The sequence below is a fragment of the Geotrypetes seraphini genome, chromosome 5 (assembly GCF_902459505.1).
Source record: "Geotrypetes seraphini chromosome 5, aGeoSer1.1, whole genome shotgun sequence".
Classification (NCBI taxonomy): domain Eukaryota; kingdom Metazoa; phylum Chordata; class Amphibia; order Gymnophiona; family Dermophiidae; genus Geotrypetes; species Geotrypetes seraphini.
The window spans coordinates 46,234,394-46,258,620 of NC_047088.1; the positions used below are offsets into that span (position 1 = coordinate 46,234,394).

The 24,227-nt window shown below is 43.0% G+C and overlaps 1 protein-coding gene across 8 annotated transcripts in view; it reads right to left on the reverse strand.

The window, feature by feature from the left end:
* Positions 1-24,227, reverse strand: part of DOCK11 (dedicator of cytokinesis 11) — a 247,141-nt gene that overhangs the window by 101,686 nt on the left and 121,228 nt on the right. For 4 of the 8 annotated variants that reach the window (XM_033945546.1, XM_033945542.1, XM_033945540.1 and 1 more), the window contains 7 exons: positions 21,703-21,824; positions 19,673-19,756; positions 17,547-17,636; positions 16,846-16,964; positions 9,982-10,051; positions 8,723-8,848; positions 2,111-2,182 (listed from right to left, as the gene is read on the reverse strand). In XM_033945546.1, coding sequence (XP_033801437.1) covers positions 2,111-2,182; positions 8,723-8,848; positions 9,982-10,051; positions 16,846-16,964; positions 17,547-17,636; positions 19,673-19,756; positions 21,703-21,824 — 683 coding nt within the window. Of the gene's footprint in view, positions 1-2,110; positions 2,183-8,722; positions 8,849-9,981; positions 10,052-16,845; positions 16,965-17,546; positions 17,637-19,672; positions 19,760-21,702; positions 21,825-24,227 lie in introns of all 8 variants that reach the window. The other 4 variants (XM_033945543.1, XM_033945541.1, XM_033945539.1 and 1 more) reach the window with 1 other exon arrangement.

Sequence of the window (24,227 nt, forward strand, 5' to 3'; positions counted from 1 at the left end):
GTTTTCTTCTGATAACTTGCTTGCCAGGGTCTCCTTCTTTCTGCGTACTAACCATCCATCTGCCAACTCTGTCCTCCCTTTCCATTTCCCTTCCCTCCCCAGGAAGTCTGGTATCTTTCCTTTTTTTCATCTCCCTCCACAGATCCACCTTTTCTTAACTACCCTTTCATCCAGCATCTCTCCCTCCTTCCCCACCACCCCAGAGTCCACCATCTCTCCCTTTCTTTTCCCAATTACCCTCCTATCCAGTATCTCTATCCCTCATCCACACCATCCCTTGTGTCCAATTTCTCTCCCTTTCAGTTCCTTCCCTCCCTAAATCCCATGGTCCATCATTTCTCTCCCTCTCCTCTATTTTCAGACCCATTATTTCTTCATCCCCCCCAAAGTTTGGCATATGCACGTCTCTTTGAACACCCCCTTCTCTCCGTGTACTTCTAAACCAGGGTCCCCCCCAAAGGCCTGCCCCCCCTTAAAGGTCTGCCTGTCCCCCCCTTGAAGGCCTGCACCCCCCTTGAAGGCCTGTCCCACCCCCTTGTAGGCCTGTCCCCCCTTGAAGGCCTGTCCCTCCCCCTTGTAGGCCTGTCCCCCCACCTTGAAGACCTGCCTGCCTATCCCCCCCTTGAAGGCCTGTCCCCCCCCTTGAAGGTCTGCACCCCCCCCCCGAAGGCCTGCACCCCCCTGAAGGCCTGTCCCTCCTTGAAGGCCTGTCCCCCCCTTGAAGGCCTGCCTGCCTGTCCCCCCCTTGAAGGCCTGTCCCCCCCCTTGAAGGCCTGCACCCCCCCCGAAGTCCTGCACCCCCCCTGAAGGCCTGTCCCACCCCCTTGTAGGCCTGCCCACCCCCTTGTAGGCCTGCCCACCCCCTTGTAGGCCTGCCCACCCCCTTGTAGGCCTACCTGCCCCCCCTTGAAGGCCTGTCCCTCCCCCTTGAAGGTCTGCACCCCCCCCCGAAGGCCTGTCCCCCCCCTTGAAGGCCTGCCTGCCTGTCACCCCCTCCCCCTTGAATGCCTGCCTGCCTGCCTTCCTCTTCGCACACTACAAACCCTCATCCACATCCTTATCACCTCTCGCTTAGACTACTGCAACTTGCTTTTCACAGGTCTTCCATGTAATCATCTCTCTCCCCTTCAATCCATTCAAAATTCTGCTGCACAACTTACATTCCGCCAGAGTCTCTATGCTCACATCACCCTTCTTTCCTCAAGTCACTTCATTGGCTCCTTATCTATTTCCGCATACAGTTCAAACCCCTCTTATTGACTTACTCTGCATTCACTCTGCAGCTTCTCAATATATTCTCCTCTCTTATCCCTCCCTATACTCCTTCCCTGGGATCTCTGCTCATCAGGCAAGTCTCTCTTATCTGTACCCTTCTCCTCTACTGCAAGCTCCAGACTACGCTCTTTCTCTCTTGCTGTACCTTACACCTGGAATAGACTGCTTGAGTCAGTACATTAAGCTCCATCCCTGGCAGTATTCAAATCCAGGCTAAAACCCAACTTCTTCAAGGTTGCTTTTAACTCCTAACCCCTCCCCCCACCACATTTGCTTGTAAAGAACCAATGCCTGATAAACTCCCTGACCCTCTACTTGTCCTGTTTGTCTGTTTGATTAGATTGTAATCTCTACTGAGAAGGGACTGTCTCTTGCATATTTTAACGTACAGCATGTGTATGTCCAGCAGAGCTATAGAAATGATAGGCTTGCCACCTCAGCTCTGTAAAAGGGGCCCTAAGTATCTTCCCAATCTGACCCGGCAGGCTCATAATCTAACTATGGAACCTAGAGCATTGGAGGGTTAAGTAATTTGCCCAGGGTCACAAGGAGTGGTGCTAGGATTGTGTCTGCAACCTAAGGGTGCTGAGGCAAAAGTTCTAACTACTGGGCCACGCCTCCTTTTCCAAAGGTGGTGGCTTCAGCCTACTCTGATAGGGGGCTGAGAGGTAAGGGTGATAACCCCCCTCTACAGCACAGATTTGAAAACTAAATCCAAGGTCAAGAAAAGGGACCATCAGCAGCAAATTGTTTGGATTCTGTGCTTGGACCTAAGAATCAACCAAGATTAGATACAGATATTTATAGACTTAATTCATTGCATTGTCTTCCTTACCTTAATTTTGTTTTCTTCTAACAAATACAGTGCCATTGACTTTGCCAGAGCTTCAAAGAAAAACCAGGAATACTAAAACAAACCAAAATGTACAGTTCCATGTAAACAAAATGAGATGACAACTACACAACAGTGAATTATGAACACCCGAGATACGAGTATGCACAGGGAAAAAATGTCTATTTATAGAACCCATTTGTCCAATTTTTGATTTTTTTTGTGTGTGTATTTCACATATTCATGTTCACCACTAGAAATGCGTGATTTAATTAGCATTCATTATGCTCCTTATTACTATATCAGCCTTCCAGATCATCAGAGGGGCCACCACATACTCAAATCATTCTCATAGTATGTGGCTTTATGTTCCAAATCGTCACCGGATCAATTATAATATTGCTTTTTTTTTACTTTTAGCTTATTTATCCTTTAATAATTATACATCATACATTTCTAGTGGTGTTTTGGATATTGCCCTTATTTAAAATTAGTGCCACTAGCCAATCACATATTCTTGTTAATACGAACATCCACTGTATGTTACATTACATTGATTTTGCATGCATCTAATTTAAGGCATGCTAATGAACCAAACGCGTATTAAGTTTCAAGTTTATTAAAAAAAAATTTTATACCGCTTAATCAAATTTCTAGGTGGCGTACAGAAATAAAAAGTATCTTAAAAACAAGTTAAAGTTAAATTATTAAACAGAACCAGGTTATGTTAGTAAACACATATATTAACTACCGTATTTTCACGCATATAACGCGCGCGTTATACACGATTTTACAAATCGTGCATAACCATGCGTGCTATACGTGTGAGCGTGTTGTACACATGTTTTTTTTTCATTCGAATCCGGCATTCCCCCCTGCAAACCGGTATCCTCCCCCCTCGCTCGCGTCACCCTCCCCTCCGCAGGGGGAATGCCGGATTCGAATGAAAAAAAAAAAGCTCTCTCAGGTAAGCGAGCGGGGGGGAGGATGCCAGTTCGGAGTAGGCGGAAGGAGGTTTTAGCATGCGCGGTATACGCGTGTGCGCGCTATATTAAATTTTTTTACATAAATTTGTGTTCCCCGCGTGCTATACCCGTGTGCGCGTTTTACACGGGTGCGCGGTATATGAGTGAAAATACGGTACTAATTAGGGAAGAAGGGCGAGAACTACAATCTTTGAGAAAAAGAGCACAATTAGGGGAAAAACAACAGGTAAGGGTAAAAAAGCTATAAAAGTTGTTTTAGTCCTTAAAAGGACAGTTGTTATTCAAAAGCATCTTGGAGCAAGAATGTTTTTAATTTTGCTTTAAATTGCTTTAGCACAGATTCGATTCGTAAATGATTAGGCAGCGAATTCCAGAGAGAAGGTGCAGTGTTAGCAAAATTGTTGGATCTCAGCGTGTTGATTCATTTTAATGATGGCACCACAAGGAGATTCTGTGACGCAGAATGAAGCGATTTAGTGGGACTATAAGGAATTAGGAGTCTATCAATGAACTAAGAACATAAAACATAAGAACATAAGAATTGCCCCTGTTGGGTCAGACCGGAGGTCCATCGTGCCCGGCAGTCCGCTCACGCGTTGGCCCCTCAGGTCCAGGACCTGATAGTGCTCATACCCTAAAACTGTCATACGCTTTTCGCTTATGACCTGTAGAGTAACCTTTTATCTATACCCTGTAATCCCCTTCGCTTCCAGGAAGTCATCCAGCCCCATTTTGAAACCCAGTATTGTACTCTGTCCTATTACCTCATTTGGAAGCGTGTTCCAGGTGTCCACCACCCTCTGGTCGATTGTTTCAGCGAGTTGTAAAAGTTAAAGAGTAAGATTTTGTAGTTAATTCTTTGTTCAACAGGTAGCCAATGTGTGTTGAACAGAAGAGGAGAAACATGATCATATTTCTTTGCACCATAAATAATCTTGATAGCTGTATTCTGCACTATCTGAAGGCATCTTATTTCCTTTTATGTAATGCCCTTATAAAGGGCATTACAATAATCTATACAAGAAATTACCAAAGATAAACAACTGATAATTGCAAAAACAACAGCCCACTGCATTCATATGAATTCTGAAAATAATTTCTTTTTCTACTGCAAGGAAGTATTTCAGTCCAATTCCCATCGATCCCTGTAGGAATTTCTAAAATGTGGATTTTAAAAAATAATGAACTCGACTCTTTCCTGCCCTTGAAAGTATTCCAGCTGTTATGAAGAGATAAATGTGGGGTCAGCCCAGAATTCTAATGGCTAGTGATTTATCCTCAAAATATTGACCGGACATTAAAAAAAATTTTGATTACCTAACCCACTTCAAAGTGACTATCTACACTAATAAATCAAACCACTGTTCATCATACTTGTGAAATTAAAATGTTTGTGACTTAAATAAATTAACTAGTCAAATAAATGCAGATATGCACTTAACTTGCTCCCGACATTGGCCGATCCATTTCACTCTACTGGCTTCTTCAGGGGGCATGCTTTATAACATGCTGCCAATTTGCTTCATTTTGACATACGTATTTGAAAAAAAATTGCTTCTTAGTGATTTATCCTGCCATGCAGAAGTATTCAGTTTCAAGGTGGTCCAAAGCACCTGCCAACCAGACCTCACAGGAACTGCTTTTGAGAAAGCCCAAATAGCATAAGGGACAACCTTTATACCTTTACTCACTAATTCTATATATAGCGAATGATCATGTCACTCCTTATTATCGTGAGTTGCATTGGCTCCCAGTGGAGGTCCGGGTGATTTTCAAATTGGGATGTTTATATTATAAAGTTGCTTTTGGTGTTGCCCCATCATATCTTATTGATAGATTTGTTATCATGACACATGAGAGGATGCCCTATTTATGTTTCCTTCAGCAAAAGGATGTAAAAATAAGAGAAAACCAAAAAAACTCTGTGGAGTGACGATGTTCTCAAATGGACTTTATTTGAACGTATCAAAGTTCCAAAGGTACACTAAAATCATCCACATAAAACCTGCAGTACTCTAGAAGGAATGCGTGATGTAAATCTAGTCTAATGACTTCTTTATTAAGTTCGACGATATCCTTCCACTGTTCGAAAAGGGTAGGTGCATTTTCATCAGCTTCCATCGGGGGTAAATCCCTTAAAAGGTTCTGTAATCGTTCCTCTGGGAAGCTTGGAAGGTCATAGTGGGTCAATGAAAATGCACCTACCCTTTTCGAACAGTGGAAGGATATCGTCGAACTTAATAAAGAAGTCATTAGACTAGATTTACATCACGCATTCCTTCTAGAGTACTGCAGGTTTTATGTGGATGATTTTAGTGTACCTTTGGAACTTTGATACGTTCAAATAAAGTCCATTTGGGAACATCGTCACTCCACAGAGTTTTTTTGGTTTTTCTCTGGATTTTCTTCTTTGTGGATATTTTGGGGTCAATTCCTTTTGTTATTTGCTTGTTGCTTTGTAAAAGTAAGAAACATCATGGGCATTGTCTTTCCTATCAAGCTGCTTCTTATGACAAAGATTTCCGTCCATTATTGATTACATCTATATCTTATAAACATTACAGAAAACTTTTGAAGACTTTTCTTTTCTCCAAATTTCTGGCTAGCTAAATTTCTGTGCATCGCATTATCTCTGTATTTTCCAATAGCATAATCTTTTGTTAACTGCATTGAACTAAAGGTTATGCGGTCTAGAAATTTGCTATTATGTTATGTCACTATCTAATCTAATCTAATTCTTAGTCTTATATACTGAGTCATCTCCTAAAAAATGGGAGTTCGATTCAGTTTACATATCGTAATTAAATCATAAAGAAAGATCCATCAACATTCATTGGAGCTATTGCCTAAAAAGCGATGAAACAGTGGTTTTTAAGGTTTTGTGAACGATCTGAAGAGATAAACACGATCTCATTTGAGGAGGTCGCCCATTCCATATCACAGTTACTAAGTATGGAAAGGAGTGTGAAATTTTACTAATGGACTTGACTCCTCTTAATGACGGAACAGAGAGCCTATACATACGAGTTGTTCTCGTGCCCGAAGATCTCATGGTGTTTAGAGATAAAGGCATCAGAGGAACAAATAGTCCATGTAAAATTTTAAAGACTATATGGGCACATTTAAATTGAACTCTCAACTGAAACGGAAGCCAATGCAGTTTCCTCAGCAGAGGTGACACGTGATCAAATTTTTTCTCTCCAAAAATCAGGCTGGCTGCAGCATTTTGAATCAACTGCAGCCGTTTCTCGTTTCCTTGGCTCAATAAATGGAATTGCAGTAATCCAGCTGTGCCAAGATAATGGTTTGAACCAATACTGGTTTTGATGGAACAGATGACAAACCTTTCTCAGAGTACGGAGTCTAAGGGCTCCTTTTATAAAGGTGCGCTTGCGTTTTTAGCGCATGCACAAGATTGGCACGCGCTGGCCGAAAAATTACCGCCTGCTTAAAAGGAGGCAGTAGCGGCTAGCGCGCGTGGCATCTTAGCGCACGCTAAAACCGCTAGCGCACCTTTGTAAAAGGAACCCTAAAGAAACATTTTTGGGTGAGATTATTTACCTGGCATTGAAAAGAGAGAGAAGAATCCAAAACATCCCCCAATACTCTAGATCAGGGGTCTCAAAGTCCCTCCTCGAGGGCCACAATCCAGTCGGGTTTTCAGGATTTCCCAATGAATATGCATGAGATCTATGTGCATGCACTGCTTTCAATGCATATTCATTGGGGAAATCCTGAAAACCCAACTGGATTGCGGCCCTCAAGGAGAGACTTTGAGATCCCTGCTCTAGATGATTCTATATGCAAAATTTCACTGGAATTAAGGATAACTGAAGATGGCAAATTACCATTTTCTGGACCAAATCATAATAATTTTGTTTTTGTTGTGTTAAGCTTCAAATGAGCCTGAAGTGACCATGATTGCAATTTAGATATATAAGAGTTTGTATTAGCTCAAATTAGGATCAGCTTCTAGCGGGATGAAGATATCATCAGCGTAAGTGAACATCGTCTTGATGGAACTTAATTTATAGTATTTTAGCGTAGTCATATAAATGTTGAAAAGAATTGGAGACAACGAAAGAGCCTTGCGGGACACCACAATCTGGCGCCCATGAAGCAGATGTCTTACCTTCAAAGTTTACCGCATAAGAGCGCAATGTGAGAAATCCTTTAAACCAGCTTAGAACTTTTTCTTCTAATCCTATATCCGAGAGTAACTGAATCAAGATATCATGGCTGACTACATCAAAAGCAGCGGAAAGGTCAAATTGAAGTAAAATGGCATAGCGATTCCCGATAGTAAGCGATGAACCTTAGAAATCAGAGAAACTAATTGAGTTTCAGGTCTGCTCTTCTAAAGCGTGTAAATTTTTCCGCATTGATCTGCAAATAGGGTGTGGATAGGTCAGGCGCATTTCTAGGATTTCCAGGCAGTGTTATGGCATTCAGGGATCCGAACCTAATTTTGACGTGGAGATTTACACTAGGGTTCAGTTGGTGTAAATCTTCACACCCACAATTGGGCGCGGATCCCAGCACCACGCGCTCTTTTGTAAATGCTGCCCAACTTGGATTGCCATTTATAGAATAATGCTTAGTGTATGCTTGATTGGTGACCAAAATTGGGCACCATTTATAAAACTGGGTCCTCAACTCTGGTTGTAAAAAGTGGCTCCCTATTTGATTTATTGAAGAATTTCACAACCCTGTGCTGGGAGATCCCCAGCCTGTTGGGTTTCCAGAATATCTATTGCCTCCCCCATATGCAAATCTACCTTATACATATTCATTTCAGACATCCTGGAAACTAAATTGGTCAAGGATCCCTCAGGGAAGGACTGGGAACCTCGGATCTCAGAAAAGATGGTAAAATATTGGGGGTGAGGAGCACTGGGAAGGGCATTAGAAAGGCTAGAAACTAGAAGGGGGCTACTGGAATAATTTTTACCAATAATACGCAATCATGCAAGGAGTGCGAAATAAGGAAGCAAGAAGAACGAAAGGAGCAGGCATAGATCCCAGTGACAGATGTAACGAAAGAGTAGAAGAACAATAAGACACTGACAAAAAAGGTAAAGATTTACATAACATATATAGGCCTCCCCCCCATATTCGCGGGTTTGGCGCTCACGACTTCGATTATTTGTGGGTTTCATCTTGCTGACTCTGCCACACCCCCCCTGAGTGACATCATCCTGGAGTGCCAAAAGAAAATTTCAGTGCTTTTTTTCCAGCGCCAGAGAAGCGTGTGTTGACTTCAGTGCGGTCGGGCAAACGCCAGCCTCGGAGAAATGTTGGAATGTTTTGTAAGAACTTGTTTTCTTTTAAATCAATCTATGATCGTGAATACAAAGGGAAGAGTTTAGTTACAAATTCAAGGTCTTTGCGAGGGCTGTACCCTCTAACCCTGCGAATATGAAAGCAAAAAATTATTTGTAATTTTTGGGGTATTCGCGGGCCATCTTTGCCCCTAACCCACGCGAATATAGACAGAGAACTGTATACCAATCTCTTATGTAACATCTTAGCTTCAGAATTTATAACAACTTATCCGAGGCTCAGAACCTAATAAGTGTGGGATGCAAAGATCCCCCAGAATTCATCATCAGTCCCACAGCTCTCTTACCTTCAGTAGTTTATTTATAGCCAGAAAATCGGCAGACTGCTTCAGTATCATGATCATCGCAGTGGCCAGAATCTCATGTGTCATCTTAGACTGCGAAGCATTTGATTTCTCAGTCTGGAAGACATACTGTAGGAAGAGCAGAGAAAAATAAGCACCGTTTGTAGGGTTGCCAGATGTCTAGATTTTACCTGGACATGGCCTCTTTTTAGAAGACTATCCAGGTGTCCGGGAAGCTTTTCAAAATCCGGCACTTTGTCCGAGTTTTGAAAAGCGTTGAGATCGGGGCTGTGTCTGGAGGGCATCTGCGCATGCGCAGATGCAGTGACATCACATGCAGGCTGTAGGCTGACTGGTAGAGCTGCTGCCTCTGCACCCAGAAGTTGTGAGATCAAATCCCGGTGCTGCTCCTTGTGACCCTGGGCAACTCAATCAATCCTCCAGTGCCCACCGCTTTGAATGTCAGCTCTGACATGCCAAAACGACAAAAAGGCGGAACACAAGTCCCCATTCCCTTCTCTTCATTCCCCGCTCCTCCCCTTTATTTCCCCCCAACCATACCTCTAGCAACTCCAAACTGCTGCTCACTCCAGCGTTGGCTTTCCCTCTGACATCACTTCCGGGTCCTGCACCTAGGATGTGCCATCAGACAGAGAGCAGACGCCTTTGCGGGCAGCAAGTTGGTGATGCTGCTCGTGTCGGGAACGTTAGAGGTACGGGGGAAGGGAAGGGGCACAAGTGCATGGCAGGGGGGTGGCGCAGAGAAGAGGGTGGGAGAGGGGCACCTCTCACCCTCGCTTCGTCACTGCTTTCAACTGCTAACTCCTCTCACCTTGGGTTCTGCATCCTTAACCCTATATAACACGTCTCCAAGTTAGATTAGCAGCTCTTCTGAGCAGGCACCATCTATTAAATGTCAAAATGTACAGCGCTACATATGCCTATAAAATTGATAAATAGTAGTAATGTCTACATTTTTTCCTTTCTAAATCTAAATACTCCTCCAGGAACGCTTTATCTGAACACAGGACAACCTATGTGCTTTTAATGAAACAGTCAGAGGAATTGTGGTGGGGGTGGTGGGGTGAGGGGGATGGAAAAGGGTATTAATTTTCAAACGAACCATCTGCTCAAATCACTGATTCTCTCTTTTAGTGGCTATGACAATTGTCTCAAGAAGCGCAATGCCTTTACAAATGACAGCACTTTATAAGAGAAAATTTAATTAGCTGTGAAACTATTTCCAAACTTTCATGACTGACCTTTGTGAACGATCTTAAATAATGATCCAAGCCTTCTTCATGGCATTTTGACACAATGTGTAGAAGAACCCTGCAACCAACAATATCCAGTATATTAACCCCTTCGATTAACAAGAGTCTTATTTTTAATACACTGCGATTACTCGTCTTAAGAAAGCAGCATCATTTGGCAAATGTCTTTGAAGTAAAGGAGATACCATATGGCCTGACAGCACAACATGTACATGGTCAGACTAAAGCCAACCATGTGAACTGTGCACTTACACTCAGGACAACAATTTTAGGGCCTCTTAAGAAGCCATTTAGCACGGACCACTGCGGTAACTGCCCCAAAGGACATAGGGATCTAAATGACTTCTGGGCAGTTGCTGCACGATTCAGGAAAAAAAATTTCAATTTGATTCAGCCTACTGAATTGATTTTTCGATTCGATTTTCCTGCCCAATTGAGTGTTTTTTTCAAACATCCTGGTGGGTTTATTTTATAGCCTCTTCACCCCCTTTGCCCTCTCCTACCCACACCGGTGCTGTGGTGTAAACAAAATAAATAAACAAAAAATACTTTTCCTCTCTCTGTTAAATCCTAGCTCACGTTTGCAGTCTAATACCAGCTCTGGAAGGATACACATTTCAAATTTGACATACTGTAATCACAAAACAAAAATAAAATTATTTTTCCTACCTTTTGTTGTCTGGTCATTTTTGAAATCATGTTGGTCCCATGTTGGTTTGGTTGTCTTCTGATCGGGCCCTCCTTCTTTCTTCTTTCTCCGTGCTAACCATCCATCTTCCATCTCTGTCCTCCCCTTCTGTTTTCCTTTCCTCCCCTGGAGGTCTGTCATCTTTTCTTTTTTACATCTCCATCCCCCCGCAGCTGCAGTGATGGACCCCACCATCCCCAGATCCACCATCTCTCCTTTTCTCAACTACCTTTCATCCAGCATCTCTTCCTCCTTCCCCACCACACCAGGGTCCACCAGCTATCTCTTTCTCTTCCCAACTACCCTCCTATCCAGTATCTCTATCCTCCACTCCCCCTCCACACCACCCCTTGTATCCAACTTCTCTCCCTTTCTGTTCCTTCCTTCCCTAAATCCCACTGTCCAACATCTCTCTCCCTCTCCTGTTTTTAGACCCATTATTCCCCCTCCCCCACATTATATGCACATCTCTTTGAACCCCCCTTCTTCACCAGTGCCACCCTCTCCAGAATGCCTGCCCCACCAATCCCACCCCTGAAGGCCTGCATGTTCCCCCAGCTTCTCCTGAAGGCCTGCCCCCCCCCGAAGGCCTGCATGTTCCCCCAGCTTCCCTTGAAGGCCTTCCCCCCACCCCCCTTGAAGGCCTGCATGTTTCCCCTGAAGGCCTGCCCATTCTCCCAGCTTCCCATGAAGGCTTGGCCTTCTCCCCCTCCGAAAGGCTGCATGTTCAGCCAGCTTCCCCGCTCTTACCTTAACATAATATGGCAACCTGCAGGATCGCCGGTGCTGTAGCGATCCTTGCAGCTGCCGTCATCAGCGGCACGTTCCCTCTGCCGTGGTTCCGCCCCTCCTAACATCAGGGGCAGGAACGCGGCAGAGGGAATGTGCCGCTGATGACGGCAGCTGCAAGGATTGCTATAGCACCGACGATCCTGCAGGTTGCCGTATTATGTTAAGGTAAGAGTGGGTAAACTGGCCGAACATGCAAGCCTTTGGAGGAAGGGGAATGCAGGCCTTCCTGACGGATTCTCCCCCTCGCCCCCTAAAGTGGCAGCGGACAGCCAGCAAGAGGCAGCTCCTGTTTTAGGAAGGCACGGGAAGGAGGGTTGGTCACCAAATCAGGAGGCTGATTTTTTAAAAAAACAAATTGATTTGAATCGGAAATCGGCCAGCACTAGTAGCCACTAGTATGGTTTTTGTAAAATGGGGGGAGGGTTAACTAGTAATTGTGCTAAACAGCTAAATAAAAACTTACTGCCTTACACCTAGCTTCTTTGATGTATGCTAAATCTGCACACTCAGTGATTTTGTGCACGTAATTTAAACATGCAGAGTTGCATTTTTGAGTTTAAACAGGCAATTATAAAATTCTCCTGGTATATTCCTGTTATAAGCAAGTACTCAGCATCTACTTTTTTATGCAATATGGGGAAAATTCTATAACTTGGTGTCTCCATTTAGGCACCCTGAGGCTGCACAGTAGAAGTCCATTCTATAAGGGAACCATGGCAAATAAGTTCATTATGGGAAAATTAGTTTTTTACCTCAATAATTTTCTTTGTAGTAGAAGGACGAAGGATTCCGGACTGTAGGTTATTATCCTTGACTTGCGAGTTGCTTGCAGAGGAATGTCATTCACGCCTTTTAGCTCCTCCTCCTTCCCCAGTGGGCTGCATTGCCTACCTTCAGTTTGTACCAAAGCAATTGAGCCCACTGTAAGAGAAGAAATTAGAAGGAGGGGTACAAGGGGATCTCCCCGAAAACACTTTCTACTCTGCTCTGCAACATATAAAGTGAACAATGTTAAGACAGACTTATAAAACCTAGGTGAACCAAACCAGACACCTTCTAGCATGCAACCAGCACTAATACCTTCCGAGTTCATAAAGACTCAACTATGTTAATTCTCTTTGCCTTAGCTTATTAATTTATTTGTCTTTTTCTTATTTTTTTCACTTGAGTGGCAGGAGAAGCTCTCCATCTCTGGGCCCGTAGATTTGTCCGAAGTAGGAAGCAGGTGAAGCAACTGACAGGGTGGGGCATCCAGAATTCTTTGTCCTACTACAAAGAAAACTATTGAGGTAAGAACCTAATTTTCCCTTGCAGTGAAAAGGACAAAGGATTCTGGACTGCCGGTGACATACCAAAGCAGTCCTCTGTATTTAGAGTGGGACAGATGAGCCTGCCCACAATACCGAGGACCCAAAATCCACGCCCACTCTGTAGAACTTCATAAAGATATGACGGGTAGACCATGTAGCTGCCCTGCAGATTTCCTTGGGCGGTAATGTCCAGATCTCCGCCCATGACAATGCCACATTTTTGGTTGAATGAGCCTTCAGTGAAATTGGCAGCTATTTGCCACATCCAATGTATGCCAACAAAATTGCCATGCAAATTAATCTGGCAATAGATATCTTGGGAGCTAGACATCCTTATCAAGTCTAACTGGTTAAGACAAAAAGGTGGTCTCAAAGGCAAAAGTCATTGGTCCTTTCGAGATAGTGGTGCAAGACTCTCCTCACATTCAGCAGGTGCAGTGTTTCATCCTGTTGTTTGGAGCCAGGTTTAATTTTAGATGACAGTAAGACAGCCATTCTTATGTTCTTATTAGTGTAGCTCTTATGTTCTTAGTAGTGTAGCTGGTTTTAAGAAAGGTTTGGACAAATTCCTGGAGGAAAAGTCCATAATCTGTTATTAAGACATGGGGGAAGCCTTTGCTTGCCCTGGATCGGTAACATGGAATGTTGCTACTCCTTGGGGTTCCGGAATCTTCTGTTACTCTTTGGGATTCCAGAATCTTGCTATTCTTTAGGATTCTGAATGGGATGTTGCTACTCCTTGGGGCTCCGGAATCTTCTGTTACTCTTTGGGATTCCAGAATCTTGCTATTCTTTAGGATTCTGAATGGGATGTTGCTACTCCTTGGGGATCCGGAATCTTCTGTTACTCTTTGGGATTCCAGAATCTTGCTATTCTTTAGGATTCTGAATGGGATGTTGCTACTCCTTGGGATTCCGGAATCTTCTGTTACTCTTTGGGATTCCAGAATCTTACTATTCTTTAGTATTCTGAATGGAACGTTGATACTCCTTGGGCTTCGGCCAGGTACTAGTGACCTGGTTTGGCCACCGTGAGAACGGGCTACTGGGATTGATGAACCATAGGTCTGACCCAGTAAGGCTATTCTTATGTTTTTTTTATTTTTTATGATTTATTTATAATTTTCAATATACATATCAAGTTTAAACTTGTACAGAAAGCAAAAGTTAAGCAATTTTGTTATACATAAGAAAAGAAAAAAGAAATTCAAAAGGCAAAGCATACCCTTAAATTCCACTCAAGTCCTTCAATATAAATGGATCCAAAATGTTACAAAAGCGAGAATTAAAGGAACAAATCATAATCAAGAAATTAGGCCTAATTAGCTGGGCTTCAGGATATCTTCCATATTATATTAGAGGGCATTAGCACTTTCTTTTTCCAATCATGACACTGACCAGAAAGTTGACAGTTGGAAAGGCTCAAAAAAGACAAATTTTTGTGAAGAATAATACATGAAACATTTACATGGATGACACAAAAATAAAGTCGCCCCTAGAGTTAACACACTTGGTTTCAAAAGTAAAAATTCTCTACGACGTCTCTGGGTATCTCTAGCCAAATCTGGGTACATTTGAATTTTTAAACCCAGAAAGTCCTTCTGTTTATTCTTGAGGAAAAGTCTCAGTAACCAATTTTTGTCCGTAGCTAAAGCAACCGTCAAGAATAAAGTTGCAGCTGCTGCTTGTTCTTTATCTGAAAGTTCCAACAATGTATAAATATTTAGGGCTCCTTTTAGAAAGCCGCGCTAGGGCCTTAATGCGCGGAATAGCGTGCTAAATTGCCGAGAATGCTAGCCGCTACTGCCTCCTTTTGAGCAGACGGTAGATTTCCGGCTAGTGCGTGCTATAGCGTGCGCTAATCCAGTGTGTGCGTTAAAACCGCTAGCGTGGCTTTGTAAAAGGAGCCCTTACTGGTTCTTGAACGGTTGTTTGTTGCTGTTTTTAAGGAAGATAATAAACTTGTGTTAATGGAGGTAAAGCCTCCTCTGGAACTTCCAAAACTTCTTGTAAATATCTTTTAAACATCTCCCTAGGAGTTACCATAGTAATCCTAGGGAAATTAACCAGTCTTAAGTTAAATCCCCTTGAGAAATTCTCCAATGCCTCCTCGAGCTTTCTTCTGAGGTTAATATTATCCTTAGCCAATGTATCTTGAATTTGTTTAAAGACTTTCAATTCCTGATTAATATGTCCTATAGAAGTTTTGGATTCAATTACTTCTTTTCTTAATCCCTTTATTTCAGTCGACTGAGCTTTTGTTTTTCTTTCTATTTGTTGAAACTGTGGTTAATAATACTAGGCAGATTTGCCACTAGTTCCCATATTGATTCTAATGTCACCCCCTGGGGGTTTTGTATTTGAGATAGTTGTAAGTTAGTATCTTTTTGCTCACCATCTGACGATCTCTCCTGCCGAGTATCTTGGAATAATCCGTCCCCAAGTGTTAAGTCAAGTCCTCGGCTTCCATCCGACTCTCCTGTAATTGTGGAGAGTCTGGTTCCTTGCTCCCTGCTGCTTCTTCCTTGGCCTCCTGGCTAGAGAGAGCTCTGGCTTCCGGATACTCGCCTTACCCCCGTGGGGAGCTTATAAACTGAGGACGTGGGGGAGGTGCCCTAGTGTCAGGATTCAGCATGGTTTCCAAACCCAAGGAGACTGGCTCGGCCTCTCCTCTCCAGTGCGGCTCCAGTGGGGAAGTCACAGACGGCAACCCAATGTCCTCCATCCGCCGTAGTAATTCCTCTATGTTGCCATGAACGGCTGCTCCGGAGCGCTGTGAGGCCCCAGCGGAACTTCTTTCTCTCCGTTTTGGCATTGCAGGTACTATCAAATACTCAGAAACTAATCAGTTAGAGCGAGTTCCTACAGCGTGGTGCTCAGCTAAGTAAGCTCGCGGCCATCTTGGATCAATCCCCTATTCTTATGTTCTTATCACCTCTCTTCCCTTTTGTATCACTAATTACTTGTGTACGTTTATGTGTACAAATTGTTTTATTTTGTCTCCCAATTTTAAATTGCCATACGCATTGAAGTATTTGATATTGTGTGTACAACAAACTTTTAATAAACTTGAAACTTTCCTGCATTGGTCAAGAAAGACACTTAATAGTGAACTAGATTGAAGTGCAAGTTAAGCATTAGTTAAAAACCAAAAAAGACTTTAATTCTAGCAGCACAGATTGAAATTAACTATGCACGGATCCTAAATTCTAGCACAGAAGAAAACAGATGACAAGACATGGTAGTCCTTATCCAAGCTGACAGCAGGACCCAAAGGTAGAGCTCAGCCAAAAGACAATTGCTGAGGACCAGATGGCAGTTAACTAGCAGGTGGTGGCCGGAAGCCATGGCAGCGTACGCAACCAGGGCTGCGATATATTTGGCTTCAGACAGGCAATAAGCAAGAGCAAATAATGACTCCATCCTTGTATTACTTCCAGTGCTACTGCTGAATGATGCATTTTACCAGATTTAAGGGGTCACTATTGATTTGTTTTGCTAGGCATCCTTTGCCTTGAGAGATCCCAAACAACACCTTTTTTTTTTTTATTTTTTTTTGCAAAGGGACAAGAAAAGTGAATGGTTGTGAATCCTGCCACTTCAGAATTCCCAACACCAGCCCAAAAAAAATATCTAACTGCAAATCAAACCTAGGTCAACATGCACCAATGCAATTGAACACTAGGCCGACTTACAAGGAACATAATATTCATGGAAAAAAAAGAAGTCCTTTCAGTGGCATAGTATCACCCGGGCGCTGTCTTGGTGGGGGCGTCGGCACCTTTCCTCTTCTCTGCCCTCCATACCTCTTTATCTCCAACCGGCTGCTCTTGCCAGCCTTGGCTCTCCCTCTGAAGTCGCTTCCTGGTTGGACAAGGAAGTGACATCAGAGGGAAAGCAGCAAGATGGAGAAGTTGCTCGCGCTGGCAAAGAGTTAAAGAGAGAAGGCATGCGCATGGCAAGGGGTGGTAAAGGAGTTAGGGGGGGGATGCCACTGCTACACCACTGAGTCTTTCCTAGGTTACTCCTCTTATGGACGGCAGATTTTAAAACAAAACTTACATGGTACAATTTACGGCAACATCCTCCTCTTGAGTCATTTTGGTGAGAACTCGAAAGAGTTGCATGAGAATCACCGGCAGGAACTGGATCATTACTTGGTTCTCCATGGCGTGCAAGCACTATATCAGAATAAAGAAAAGCAACATTTTGAAGACAGCTCGTCCTGTGTTTGAGACTGTGAATCAGTGCTGCAGCTTGGTGATATTTACTGAAGCATCCAAGGCAGCCAAACTGATTTAGCTGCTCCTAAAAGAATACCGACAAGATGTTTCTGAAAAGGATAAACAGACTTACAATAATGCATATTATATACAGGATTTTAGATGTTTATTATTAAATGTATGCGACTCTTAGTGTGCATTTGGTTCATTAGTGCACATTAGATCAATTCAGTATGGACCAAGGGGGAAATTCTATAACAGGCACCTAAATAAATAGGTATCTAAAGTTAGGAACATATCTTACCCCCTTTTATGAAGTTGCATTAGTGTGTATTTTTATCACTGGTCGCAGTGGTAAAAGTTCCGGCACTCACAGGAATTCTATGAGCGTAGGAGTTTTTACTGTCATGGCCAGCAATAAAAACCACTAATGTGGTATCATAAAAGTATTGGGGGGGGGAGGGAGGTTAATTAAGTATTGATGTGGTGAAAAAAAAATAAATAAAAAATTCAGGTCGTCCCTGAAATAGCAATTCACACCTTCAAATATTTCACAAGTTCTCCTGGACTTTCCTTAGAGCCCGACTGAAGCATCTGGCAGTAGTGAAAGAATTTGTGAAGATGCAGATCCTGAAGACAAAGAAAATAATCCCGTGAAAATTATTCTAGCTGGGTTTTTTAGAAATATATTAGTTAAATTAAATAATATAATGAGTATTTGGACATGCATCTAAACATAGAGACCCAAGTGTTCCCTCAATGATACTACAAAGTGAGCATGCAGAAGATGACTAAGGTGTGTGTGGGGGGGGGGGAGTTATCAACGTAGACTATTAGGTTATTTACCACAATTGTGATTATTTTAACACAGGGTCCCAATGAGACCCTGCACTAAAAAAAAAAATAAACCCTGCCTGTGGTAAAATCCAACACCCTCACAAAATGTTACAAAACAAATTACCCTAATCACACAAATTACGGGGATGCGAAATGATATATTTTCTTTTTCATCAATTTTTCTTTTTCCTTATATCAATATTCAAAGCAAATGATTCCTTCTTGAATTTTTCTTCTTTTTTTTTTTCTCCGATCTTCTAATAAATGGTCAATTACGTAAACTATAGACTTATATGTACCACTCATGCACCATTCGACCGAACCCCAGCCGATGAAGAAACCTCAAGCGCTTGCAGCAGTTAAAACATTAGAACAAATCTTAGTCAAAACTGCCTAATGCAAGTTATGACTGGTTTCAATGATCTCCCTGTAAGCTATCAGTACTATTTATTAGACTTTCTTATGTAAATATTTAAAGTACTTAGCTTATTTTGATTTTAAATGTTCCTTGGTCCGAATGGGGTGGTAACAAAGCTATTTTATCAAAGCAACTTTTGATCATAGGCGTTCTGTGGTAAAACAACCAGACTTAACAGTAGCCCACATTGATAACTTTCCCCTGAGAGATGATGTAGTTGTATCTTGAATTTCTTTTTTTAAATAATTCTTTGCTTGTAGAGGCAGTCGTTTTGTGGCTACAGTGAGAAGCGTTTTTCATGCTGTTTATATTTTACCTTACTATAAATGAAACCTCACAGGCCTCTTCCAACCTTTTTCCTGTTGATCCTTTGTGACGTATTACAGACTGGAAAGACCCCGGAATTCTCCAGGAGCAAAGTAACTAATACATCAACATTCACAATACAGGCAGTCTCCGATTTACAGACACCCGATTTAAGTATGACTCGTACTTAAGAACGCGGTTGCAGCTTCATTTGATTTCACTAATATTTCCAGTGGCCTGGACTCCTACACTTCTTCCGTAGCAGATTCAGGAATGATGCATGGTCATATTAAGAATGGTGTGTGGTTGTGCATGCTGCACCTTAGAGCAGTTCTCAACCCTGTCCTGGGGACCCCCCAGCCAGTCGGGTTTTCAAGATATCCCTAATGAATATGCATGAGAGAGATTTGCATACCTGCCACTTCCATTATATGCAAATCTCTCTCATGCATATTCATTAGGGATATCTTAAAAACCCGACTGGCTGTGGGGTCCCCAGGACAGGGTTGAGAACCACTGCCTTAGAGGGAACACTGGTAGGGACAGTTGGCCCTTTTGTCAGCTGGGAGCATAGGTAAACAGTAAGAATCTTAAAATCTACAAATTCTGAGTGACATACAAATCCGACTTAAGAACAGCTTTAAAAATGTTACTCATTCATGCACAACCACACACTGTGTTCTTAATGTGGCCATGCATCATTCCTGAAATCTGCTGCAGAAGTTTAGGAGTCTATGCCACTGGAAATACTGCTCAGTGAAATCAAATGAAGCCACGACTGCGTTCTTAAGTACGAGTCATACTTAAGTCGGGCGTCAGAAACTCGGGGACTGCTTGTATTGTGAATAATGATGTATTAGTTACTTTGCTCCTGGAGAATACCGGGGTCTTTCCAGTCTGTAATACATCACAAAGGATCAACAGTAAAAAGGTTAGAAAAGGCCTGTGAGGTTTCATAAGCTCCAACACTACATCTTTTCTTTGGGGTCACTTAAAGAGATGTCATAACCAACAAAGAGTCTACCTACTAGGCATAAAACCTCTAGCAACAAACAAAGCATCCTCACCAGGGTTTAACAGTACAGGAATGATATGCTTTGTTTACCTGGGTATAAATGGTAGATTCTAGATGACTTCTGACTTTGAACAACGGCTTGGACCCATCTACCCATTTGATATCGGAACAGGCCTGCTGTGATCGAAAAGGAAAGCAGTTTTCTTTTCTGCAGATTAGCAGCAAATACCTGTGACATACACTGGTTATTTTTGCTGGTTTTGTTTTTTTCATCTACTACTACTATGAATTATTTCAATAGCGCTACCAGACGCACGCAGCACTGCACAGAGTCACAAAGAATAAGAAAACAGTCCCTGCTCGAAAGAGCTTACAATCTAAACAGGCACGATAGACAAACAGGATGTCGTGGATACAGTTAAGGGGAACGGTTAATCAGCGGGCTGTGTTGGAGGGCAGAGGGGAGTACAGGACAATCAAGCCATTGTGACATCACTGATGAGGTTGTCTCTTATTGGTGGAAGGAGGCTTTATGACATCACAATCTCAACTCTGCTTCCCAAAAACAAACAGGATGTCATGGATACAGTTAAGGGGAACAGTTAATCAGCTGGCTGGGTTGCAGGGCAGAGGAGTAGGGTTAAGGATTGTTTGTGACATTGTCACAGGTAACAAACAGAAAACAAAAGGGTTGGTGGGGAAGCTCTGAAACACCAAAGCAGCGGAGCTGTGCCAGCCACAGAAAATGTGAGGCCAGAGGAAGCAGATTAGCTGGCAGGGTTTCCCAGACACCCTCCACCCCTCATCTGAAGAAAACAAGGGAATCTAGTAAGATGTTGCAGGTTCTGCCATCAGAAGGAAGCAGCAGTAGATCCTGTGAAACAACTAGAAAAAGCAGCAGCAAGGTCACCCACCCACACAACCACCTAAATGCACTTAACCTCCACATACCTTATACCCATGTCATATAAGTCCATTCAACCACACCTTCCCTCACCTTGTCACCAAAGCTCCCCTACAGACATTCCTACAGCCGTCCCTCCAACATTCATACGAATATACCCTACCTTCCATTCTCCCCTACCGGAGCAAGTCCATGACGCATACACACATGCAAGTCATGAAGTAAAAAAAAATACTCTTTTAAGCTGTTATACAATTCTAAACTTGTGGGTTTTTTTTTCTTTAAAACAGTACCAGCAGACCAGTATAAAAATATATAAATGAATCGTTTTATTGCAATGAACACTGACAATTCTCAATTGCACGACATGGCCATGTTTCACAAAAAGAGGTCAGTGACAATCTAACTGTACACATAGCGCACTGTTCAAGTCAGTAGCAGTCTACATTTGAACAAAGCTCATTGTTTAGGTCACTAGGTTACTGTAAGCAGTGGTGTAGCGAGGTTGAGAGGCGCCCGGGGCAGTGGCGATCTTCCCCCGCCCTCTTCTCCGCCTCCCACCCCCACCTGTCCCTTCCCCACACCCTCTTGCCGTGCATGCACCCCCTTTCCTTCTCCACGGCGTGAGCAGCAACCCCAACCTGCTGCTCGTGCCAGCGTCAGCTCTTCCTCCAACATCACTTCCTAGGTGAGGGACCAGGAAGTGACATCAAAGGAAGAGCCAATGCTGGCGCGAGCAGCAGGTTGGAGTTGCTGCTTGCACTGGGAACATTAAAAAAGGTACGAGGGGAGGGAAGGTGTGCACGTGCTTGGTAAGTGGTGGGGGGGGGGGACAAGGAAGGAGCCTCCACCAAGATAGCACCCATGGTGGACCGCCCCCTCCCCTTACTACGCCACAGACTGTAAGCACAGCCCATTCTCTAGGAGCTCCTAGAGCAGCGTACTGTGCTTACAATTAAGACTGCCACTGTTTTTGTTTCAGCCTCTGATACAACCCCAGAGGGGGCGAACATTGGTCTGCTGGTTTTGTTTTTGGGACTGGATCTTACAGATTTTAGCAGATTGCTTGCCTATCTTTTTTTGGGGGGTGTTTCAAAAATATTACAAAGAAATGAAACAATACACAAGTACTGACAAAAGCAAGAACATTATTTCTAAAAAGACAGGAAATTCATGTACACCATACGTTGAGAAGTCAATCAAATCTGTTTCCTACCCGCTTCGATTCTGTATCATTGTACCCCAGGTACCCTGCAGGGAGGTTAGCAGAAACTGGTAACACTTGCTCAGAAGTGGTAATCCTCCCATCCTTTAACAAAGGGAGCCAGGAATAACCAACTGCAGACAGGAGAAAAAAAAAAGGGAGGAATCAACCACCGTTATATTTGCTTAACAAGTGAAGGCCCATTTTACATTGAACAATGCGATGAAAATACTATTTTACATTGAACAATGCGATGAAAATACTATAAGGTCATAGAAACAGAGACATGACGGCAGATAAAGGCCCTATGGCCCATCTAGTCTGCCCATCCGCAGTAACCATTATCTCTTTCTCTCTCTGAGAGATCCCACGTGCCTTTTACAGGCCCTCTTGAATTCAGACACAGTCTCTGTCTCCACCACCTCTTCCGGGAGACTGTTCCACACATCTACCACCCTTTCTGTAAAAAACGTATTTCCTTAGATTACTCCTGAGCCTATCACCTCTTAACCTCATTCTATGCCCTCTCACTCGGAACTTGAAGCAGCGTCGATATTGTCAGTCGCCTTAAAAGCGGCTGCCGCTCACGTGTCAATCATGCACTGGCGCTGGTTTTGGAATCACACCAAAGCAAAAGACAGGCGCCAGAAAAGTAGGCCAGGTTTTTCCGGGCCTGTATTTCTGGCACCCATTTTCACGAGAATCGCGCCTATGTAGGTAGGTACTTTAGAACGCCTAACGCCACTTCCAGCGTTGGCCATGGCTACTTTGGTGTTCGGCGGCCTAAGGTGCTTATTGCAGGCACAATTCCGGGACCAATTTTCTAGGTGCCGGTATGCACCTCAAATCTCAGTTAAAAACGCTGTTTGGATGGTGTTTTTAACTGAGGTATGGGTGTCTACAGATGCCTCAAAAATCGGCACCGGTTTGAGAATCTGAGCTTTAATGCTCTGCTCAATGACTTCTGATTAATCTCATAGAAGCTTCTGGACAGCTGGAATGGAAATCCATTCATTTCATCTGCATATGCCCAAAGGTTGTGTGCGCCTAAAGTTTGACGTCGATATTGACAAGCATAATTTTATAAAACTTAGGCACCCATCATGCTTAGGTGGCATTAAGCATTCTAACACTTGGGCACACATTTATGCCAGGGCTTTCTTCACCTAAAGTTAAGCGCCGATATCAGAGCCCAAAGGCACCTAATTCACAAAGAGGCGCCTAATTCGAATACATGTCCATGATCCACCCCCTTAACCACACCCACCATTTAAAGCCAATTATGAGGCATTGAGCGCCAATATCAGCACCTATTAAGCTTATTGATTAAGGTCGGCGTCAAAATTGGCACCTAACTTTAGAAAGACTTTAAAAGAATCAGGGTCAAAAGGTTAGTTTACCAGGAAACTACCTCAGGGGTAGAATGCTATCTATAACACAGTACACAGCTTTTAGTAATTGCTTTAGAACAGTGGTCTCAAACTGAAACCCTTTGCAGGGCCACATTTTGGATTTGTAGGTACTTGGAGGGCCTCTGAAAAAATAGTTCATGTCTTATTAAAGAATTGACAATTTTGTATGAGGTAAAACTCTTTATAGTTTATAAATCTTTCCTTTTGTCTAAGTCTTAATAATAATATTGTAACTTGTAGCTAAAGAGACATTTGATCAAGAAACTGTTTTATTTTACTTTTGTGATTATGATAGACATACTGAGGGCCTCAAAATAGTACCTGGCGGGCCGCATGTGGCCCCCGGGCCGCGTGTTTGAGACAACTGCTTTAGAACTTTTTGTGAGAATTTACAAATGATGTTGGCCACTGGTTATAATTTCCAACAGATAAGGCACTTGTGAGAGAGGCAGCAGAAAACCTACGGTTCTAGCAGGGTATAACGCGGTCATAATGTCCCTCGAGTTTGGCCATACGAGGTTTTATATTGCAATAATGATAGAACAAATTAATGCTTGCATGCAAAAAAATGTATCAGCACTGTTGTTATAAACATGGGATTCATGAGAAAATGGGCATCCAAAGGAAACAGAATGCTAGTAGAAAGACAGTGACCCACAGCAGCTCCACAACTCTACTAGAGAATGACACGGTGACAAAATTCATCACCATTCCCGTCCCCACGGATAACCTTGGGAAACCATCTTCATGTCATTCTTTAAGGAGAGAGGGAAGAATCAGAGTATGAATGGCCACAACCACTAACCCGCAAGCTTTGCTTTGAAGAATGCTAGTGTAGAAGGACTGAGGTTGAAACAGACACTACAGAATGACAGTCTCTGGTATCCAGAGCAGATATTGTGATGTCATAATGCCTCATTCCACCAGTGCCTAAGAACCAATCACATCAGTGATGTCACAATGGCTTCATTATCCTTGGCTCACATAAGAATCAGAGTATGAATGGCCACAGCCACTGACCCGCAAGCTTTGCTTTGAAGAATGCTGGTGTAGAAGGACTGAGGTTGAAATAGACACTAGAAAATGAAATGGGATTATTTCCCGCGGTTATCCGCGGGGACGGGA